General features: G+C 47.2%; 1 protein-coding gene across 1 annotated transcript; it reads right to left on the bottom strand.

The window, feature by feature from the left end:
* Positions 1 to 146: 146 nt before the first annotated feature.
* Positions 147 to 6,268, bottom strand: LOC135245880 (LHFPL tetraspan subfamily member 3 protein-like). Its single transcript, XM_064319239.1, has 5 exons — positions 5,500 to 6,268; positions 4,578 to 5,045; positions 2,324 to 2,560; positions 1,694 to 1,719; positions 147 to 1,433 (listed from the first exon to the last, which is right to left on the bottom strand). Exons 2-4 carry the CDS (start codon positions 4,978 to 4,980, stop codon positions 1,703 to 1,705), a joined length of 657 nt encoding a protein of 218 aa, XP_064175309.1. The 5' UTR covers positions 4,981 to 5,045; positions 5,500 to 6,268; the 3' UTR covers positions 147 to 1,433; positions 1,694 to 1,702.
* Positions 6,269 to 8,512: the final 2,244 nt, after the last annotated feature.

The following is an 8,512-nucleotide window of genomic DNA, read 5'->3' as shown; positions in this document are numbered from 1 at the left end:
GTCACAGCTGAGCATGTGATCCTCCTCCTTTAGAGTGTGCCGGATCAACAGCCTGCTCGCAACGCCCAACTTTTAGACACATTCAACGTGCTTCGTTTTACAAGCTTTAAAATGTGATCCTGTGGTGGTGTTTGGAACAGACTAAAGGAACAGGAGGTTTGTAGAGGAGGTAGGATGTTCTGAAGCAGGAGATGTCTGAGCTGTGATATCTGAAACGATCCCCTCGTAGGAACCAGGGAAAAGCACTTCGAACACTACGATATTGGCCCGAATATACAGTAACTGCACAAGTAAATATCGATCTTTACAAATACCCTGCATCACGTTTACATTAAGGTCTATTAAGACGAAAAACTAACACACATTCAACATATCTAATCAACATTGTCACTGCTTTAAATGGTGAACCGCAATGTATTGTGGGATAGATTATTGAAGTGTTGTGTAGTATCTTGTGTAAACTAAAGGTCCACTAGATTGTCTTGTATGGCTGGATTCTTCAGATGCTTGTTACTGTGAGCCAGTAGTGCATATGGGCCAAATACACAAACTATTTACACGACAATGCACAGATTAGACGTCTTTTACGTCTGTGTATACAAAGTGGATTCTTAAAATATGCAGAACTATCACAGACATCTACAGAAGCAGAATAATACTTTTTTTCTTCTCAATAATTGAAGAGCTAATTTAATATCTATGGTTGGCTGTAATTTGACCCCCAGGCTAGGCTGTCAGTTCAGTTGCCCTGCTAAACGGGCTCATGACCTGCAGGTACACAGTAAACCCTGTAGGGGGCGCTGCCATCCTCTGTTAGATCCGATTGGCCGCTGCAGGGTCAAATGCTGGGACAGTCGATCGGCCCCCCGCATGCAGGACTCAGTACCTCGCCCTGGCCAGAAAAATCTTTGTCCTTCCCCCCCTCGACCCCACCTGACATGGGACTGCACCCCACATGCCCCTCACAGCACCGACTGCCACATTTGGGCTGATGTTCTACAGTCCAGACCGACTGTGGTACGATATGGGATGGGCACAAATGTATAAACAAGACACTGGCTTCACAAAGGGATACACATTTTGTGTTTTACCGACTAGACCATGAGTGTGTTTTCAGAAGTACACGTATAAATATGCTTGTGGTTTTCGTATTTGGTGGTTTGGTTTTATTTTATACAAGGTCACCTATGTGTGTGCGCATGTGTGTGTGTGCACGTGTGTGTGAGGTAAGGACTGTGCAGAGAAGTTTCTGGAAGATAATTTCTTTACATTTGGTTGAGAGGGTGCTGTCGGTCATCTGATGAAGTCATCACTCCTCTCCTGTCCTCCTTGCCTCTCCGGCTCGACTCCCTCTCTCCCCCCCTCCACCCACCGCTGTGGGCAGCTGTCCTCTGAACCACGGGCAGCTGCCCCCTACTGGGGACCGCAACATCCTGCCAGACAGGAAACAAAGTGGACAGCGTTTATTTCGGTCATTCTGTGCGAACGCACTGGACTTCAGGTAAGACTCAGTTTCCTGCTACAGCTGTACTTTTTTACCTGAACATGTGTGCATTAACACTACTGCAGTGGTGTTTTGAAGTATGCTCTTGGATCGTTAACCCTGCGTTGTTTCAGTCTACCACCAGAGGGCGTGAGGGTGCATTTCATTCAGTCATTTGTCTTTGAACTTTGTACATGCGGGCGTACCCACCTGTATGAGTTAGGCGTTTCCACTGTCTGCAACAGGAGAGGGAAGGAAAGAGGGAGAACGAGAGACAGTAATTAGGCTGTGTGATAGACATAGAAAAAGTAGTGGCAATACTGGTAACAACCAGCAGGGGGAACAGCAATTGCTGTAAACAGTGCTATGTGGTTCCGCGGATGTCTGGAATACAGGAGTCTGTTCGCTCCTCCCTGTCACTCTCTGCATTGACAGAGTGATTTTTTTTACTGTGGCTGTGATTTACTGTGACAGGTTCATGGCCAGGTGTGTAACTGTCCATTAGTTAATCCAAACGGGGGTCACTGGCCCCCGGGTTCAATTAACACAGCGTGTCTGCAATAAATCCTGCTCTACTGTTCTGCATTCAGTTCTACTTTGTTAATATTGCTAAGCATTGGAAATAGTACAGGGGTGAAATATACCAATTAACATCTACGTTATTTAAACACTGAAATTAACAAAAAAAATACTATTCAACTGAATACGCTATATGGGTTTATTTCCCATAAATGTAATTATTTCCCCCGTGTGGAATGGTCCCGTTGCCGTGGTAACCGCGTCACGCGTGCATGTGCGCGCGGGTGCGGCGGTTTTTGCGGGGTTGGGGGGGGGCGTTACCCTTGCAGTCCCCCAGCAGCTGCTCGGTCATCAGGCCGTCCTGCCTGTTGCCCAGGACGAAGGCCAGGAAGGAGAGGATGAGGGCGTCCAGCACGCCCATGATGGCCAGGATGTAGGCCCAGCGCACCGAGCAGGCGCCCAGCGAGTACTTGTCCGTCCGCTCGCCGCACATCCGCCGCACCTCGTCCGAGTCCCAGCCGTCAGGGAAGATCATGCAGCCCAGGACCAGGCACACGCCTGGGGGGGGGATAGAGGGAGAGGGCAATGAAACTGGACTGTGTGCTGAAATCAGTTCATGGGCCCATATCAAAATGCACCACACGAGCCCGTTACTACACCCTGCTACCTTCTCTTGTCACGGGGCTGCACTTGCTGCTCTGGGTTTTTAAGTGGGTCTCACAACTATACAATAAATACACCTGCTCTCATATCTCTTTCATTTCCCTAATTATGTTTCTCAAACAACTACAGCAGTTCCTCATCGGTCTCCGCTTCAGTGTCGCTGGATTAAGAGGCCTGTCTAGGGTGCAGCTGCAGCAGAGCTAGCATTAGCACACCACTGCTGCAGCCAAACCTGGGCCCAATGACTAAATCTTGCAGCTGACTTATCTGTTGTAGTAGCCTGGATACTAGATAGTCTCTCTCTCTCTCTCTCTCTCTTACTCTCTCTCACTCACACACACACACGCACGCACACACACACACACACACACACACACACACACACACGCTCATTTTGTCAGCGAAGGAAACGGACAGCGCGTGTCTCATTAGCGGCTCTTGTGCGCACTCCCGGGGTCAGAAAGGCGCTATACGCTGAGAGGATGTTTTATGCGCACCCCTCTCTCTCTCTAATGGCGACCTCGGACTCCGGAGACTCCGTTCGTGCAGTAATGAGCGCGGGGCTGTCTCCTGCTTACACACACACAGGCAGCACGGACGCCTTCAGTCCGGCCCGGAAAATTCCCCCGCCCCCTCCCTCGGTCTGTTCCCTCATTAAGAACTCCGCAGCCGAACAGCCCCTCATCTCGTTCCGTTTCATTCCACAGGCCTCGTGCTCGCCCGTCCCGTTCCTATGACAGCTCCGGGTTCCGTTTTTTTTGCTCATTCCCCATTTCGGTGACAGATATGAGTTTACCGCCTTCTGTTCCTCCAGCATGGAAGCAACCGGTGTGTTTACACTGGGGAGGAAACGTCTGTATTTCGACTTTGAGTTTGGAAACCGTAGCAAAAGCATGGGAATGGGATGATTATCACCAGCAGCAGGCGCTGAATGTTTTCCACATTTAGCGGTAACTGTAGTGCAGTGTGGAGAGTGGCAGTACAAAGACAATAGATAAAAAGGTCATGCTGCTGGGCTAATGCTGAGCTCTGTCGCGGTTCCTGTGAGAGGTTATTAAATGGAGGAGCGCTTTTGCTTGTGTGACGGCAGACCAGACATCCTAAACGCTGCCATGCCTTGACCGTGCTCCTCAGGTGTGTACACCAGCTCCACGCCGCCACTGAGGCGTGGAGGTGCTGCCAATCAACAACTCAGGAGCTGTAACACTGGTCAGTGCCCCTCCCCTCGGGTACGCAATGCAAACGCATCACCAGATGGGTAATCATGGACTGTCTTATCAACCAGCCAATGGCACGTAAAGGTAGAGCCATGACCCCGGAAGTAATAGCATCTAATCAGATATCTGAGCCCCTGCCTCCATCGTCCTGTCTTACAGGACTGGAGCGGTACCGTTCCCATTACTCACTCACTCAGAATACAGAGTTTCCTCCCTCTTTAGAAAGGCTTCCTGTTTGGAAGTGGTTTTGGCAACAGAAGGCCACAGGATAAGACTTAATTGCAGTGCAGCTATTGAATCGGTATTGACCTGCTTTGGTCTCCATAGATACGAGCTAATCAGCCAAGGAATTTTTGAGCAATTGTGGGAGGATGTTATTCCAGTTTTAACTGCATAATTATGTACCAAAATAACACAAAAAGTTTCCGGGACATTGGGGGGTGTTTGATTTGGTGACCATTTTGCTGTAGGACAATGTCCTGAGGAGAGTATTCCAAAAATGGTCTGTTTCTACTATATTCATTGTGACGTTCAAGAGACATCCAGAAAACTGGACAGATGTCCCATCATCCTAACTTCCCTGATGCATTGAGTATGGCCCGACAACCCAAAATTACGCGTGCCACGAGATTCAGCAAATCAGCAATTCCCCGCAACATACACCAGATATATAGCTAAACTGACGTGTCACTTACCGGACGCGAGCTGCATCCAGCCACAGATCTTGTACACAGTGGCCGTGCTGCAGAAGAAGAAGAGCGCGAAGCAGCCGATGCAGGTGATGACGAGCATCATGGCCATCCCGATGAAGAAAGACGCGGCCTTGAAGGCGGCGGAGGGGATGGCGCTGAACTCGGTGAAGCTCCCCTGGCACGTCAGCTCCCGAGACTGTCCGTTTCCGACGCAGTAGTGGAAGAGGCCGAAGTGGCCGGCCTGCGGCGTGTCCACGCCATCCCCGATCCAGTACGGCTGGGTGAAGCACACCACGTTGACGATGGCGAACAGGATGGTGAATATCGCCCACAGTACTCCGATCGCCCGGGAGTTCCGCACGTAGTTGGTCTGATAGATCTTCGCAGCTTCGACGGCCGGCAGCATCGCCCCAAGCTTCCCAACTGGTAACGGTTTGTTGTGATTTTTCACCTGGAATGACCTCCAGCAGCCTAAAGCGGACAGGTGATCAACAGATCAATGAAGGGCGTGTTTGTTTACCGATACTCAGACCGTTGGCGCAGGGCAGCTTATGCGTGTCGATAATACAGCTGTGCATTCAAATGCGCCTGCTAAATTTGTCATGTCGTCTGCCAGCATCATTCGCTGGGGCAGGCTTGCAAAATCCACATCAGTGTTCAATCTATGCCTGTCCTACTAACGCGTCTGAATCTTTCCGTTGATTACTATGGGGAAACTCGCCACACACAACCTTATGTCCAGCCCTGTATTTGTACACACAGGGGTCTGTCTTCTAGCTTCGCCCTTGCAGAATAAGACAGCACCAGGAATGGAGCAATGACATTGAACTTGTAGTCTAAAAATAGTCTCAATAAGCGTTCATCACCTTCCTTTAACCTAAAATAGCGCAAGCGATAAATACAAATAAACTAGTCTGATATCTACCTTGAAATCAAACGCAGTCCTGTGGTTGCTACGGAGATATTTTATGAACAACCTTCAGCTTCATTTGGATCGTGTCTTGCCGAGAAGACCGAGAGGCGTGATCCGTGGAAAGTGATGAAACCGGGTTATGTCTGATGGTGTCCACGGTCGATATTCCGTTCAGCGTCCGTTTTCTGTTTTTTTTTCTTTCCTGTATTTCCCCCCTCGGTAAACACCAAGGCTATATTCAGGGCGATCCAACTCTCTCTTATGTACCAGCGTTTCTTTGCATTCTTGCAAATCCCGGTTTAGCTACTTGTAGAATTAAAGAGGAGAAAAACAGCAATGTGTGCGCTTTGCATTACAGAAGATGAGATCCCTCCGTTGGTGTCCTTCACCGCAGTGGATGAGAAAGATGGTTCTTTTTGCTCAACGTGCAGGAATGTGCATATTCACCCCTTTCTCTGGTCGAGCCGTTGCTGTGATGTTGGATGGGTCTGCAACGAAAAAGGTTTTGTGGCGCTGTCTGAGGATGGCACAGCGTTGTCGGTGCACAGCGTCAGTGATGACAACAGACAGAAGCTCGCGTCAGGCGCATCCGGGAATATGGAAGGCCATTTGAGCAAACAACGAGGCGTTAATGTCGCGTTAACATGACATTAAAATGCGTGTTAACAAGTAGAGTTTGCCCGTGTTAACACGTAATATTTTTACGCGTTAACACAACAAAAATCGACACATTAACGTGCATTTTCTGGTTGTGACCAATGAGGGACCTTGAATCAAGGCAGTCATACATATTCACGAGGATGGTTGCATCATTGATGTCGAACAATAACGCAAGGGAGCACGTCGTGCATAAATTACTGACGTTATGCATATTACGCATATTACGCATAGCCATCCACTAGTCATAATTTTAATTTCAGGTATCCAAAATAAAAAACCATTCCAGATATCCATAATGTAATTTTGAATATGCAAAATACATTGTGACTAGTAAAAATGTAATTAGGGATACCCACAATTGGCATTATGACCTGTAAAAATGCAATTTCAGATATCTAGAATATATAATTGCGGATATCTGAAATTGCATTTTAACTAGTCATAATGCCAACTGTGGATATCTGAAATGACAATTGTGGATAGAAAGAATGACATTGTGGATATCTGAAATGTTCATTTTTACTAGGAAGAATTGAATTATGGATATCTGCAATACACATCCAGTCTAGCTATTAAATGTTAAAACTGCCGCTTATACCTTTTAAGGATTTAAAGATATCTTAAATTGATTTTGACTAGGGGAAATAAAGTTGTAGATATCTGTTTCTACTAGTAAGAATGGCATTGCAGATATCTCTAATTACCATTCTGACTAGTGAGAATACAATTTTGACTAGGAGAAATGATATTATGGATATCTAAAATGTAATTAGAGATAGGAGTGTGGTTCGATTAAATGTTAAAACGGCTTGCCATCGTGCCTAGCATGTGCGTAGACGGCCACATCAGTCATTTATGCACGACGTGCTCCCTTGCGTTGTTGTTCGACATCAATGATGCAACCCTCCTCATGAACATGTACGACGGCTTTGATTGAAGGTCCCTCATCGGCCACAACCAGAAAATGCACGTTAACGTGTCAATTTTTGTTGTGTTTGGCCTTCCATTATATGGAAAAATATTACGTGCTAACACACATTTTCACGTCCTGTTAACACGACATTAATGTCTTGTTATTTACTCAAATGGCCTTCCGTACTGGAATGCCAAACTGATGCAGTGATGCCACTGATCCACATCAGCTAACAGTGTAGCTGCTTCCACTCGACTCACCCTTTAACTGGCTTAATTTACACAGACGTGCCCTACTCTGCTGTTACTGACAGTTTGGCGTCACCATTAAGCTCAAAAAAAAAAATCAGTGTGTGTGACACGTGGCTTTATCACAAACTGCAATGAGGAGAAGGGCCCCCACGTCCTCATCCTCATCATCATCATCGTCGTCATCACTGGCACCCCCATCTTGGCAGTCATCATCACCCTGAGAAAGCTTAAATGTATTCCGTTGTCAGCATCATGTCTGTATGTGCATTAACAGGCTTATGGATGCTGCCGTGCCTTCCTGCGGTTGGTGTGCACTTCATGCAGCGTCTGGGTCTTTAAATTTTTCGTCCTTAAGGACAGTCTGTAGTTGTCAAGGAGATACTACTCGCAGAGAAACTGGGCTGTGTGCAGCCAAAAAAAATGTAGCGGTGTATCTGTGGAATGTGCGACTGAGCAGACGGTATTTCTGACTCACTGAACTGACGAATATGTATTTATTGTCCGAGCACATCGGCATCATTTCCTTTCCCTTCGAAGCGATTGCGTGAGTCATTGTACAGTGTCCGGCTCCACAGGATTCACTCGAGCGAATCCTCTCGCTCGGTAGATGCCACGGCAACATTAAGTGCCTCGCAGCCTGGCACGCTGAGGTGTGTGTGGGCGTGTCCCTGCTGCAAAATTAAATTTATTGATTTTGGGGGTTTTGGCCTCGGCCCAGCCATTACTCGTTATCAAGAGAATATATCATCCATTTGCAGGTTTTTTTTTTTCTGTAGGCCCAGATGTAAAGGTAAATTACTCTGGGGCATGATTAATTGGTGTGATTTTTCTCTGTCATGATTAAGGGACTGGGGGGAAATGCATTACATTTGCAGACTGTTCTAAGACAAGGTTATAGTCACAGTACCATTGTGACTCAGACACCCGTACAAACACTAATGCTAGCTGTAATTGCCTGTCTTATGCTTTCCTTATGGTGGAGGTTTAATACTTATTCAGTTTCACCAGCTGGCTCTCAAGCCATCCCCTCACCGCTTCTCTGTGTCTCTTACAGTGTGGACAGACAGACGGCAGACAGCTCATCCCCACCCTTCGCATCACCTCCCAGGTTGGTGTGAAGTCATCTGTTGTACTTAATGTTCTATTTTAACGTGTCAGTCTTTTAGCAGTCTGTGGATGTGGGCACACCGTCAGTTTACAT

Source organism: Anguilla rostrata, chromosome 19 (genome assembly GCF_018555375.3).
Source record: "Anguilla rostrata isolate EN2019 chromosome 19, ASM1855537v3, whole genome shotgun sequence".
Lineage (NCBI taxonomy): Eukaryota > Metazoa > Chordata > Actinopteri > Anguilliformes > Anguillidae > Anguilla > Anguilla rostrata.
This window is presented reverse-complemented; position numbering and strand designations above follow the sequence as displayed.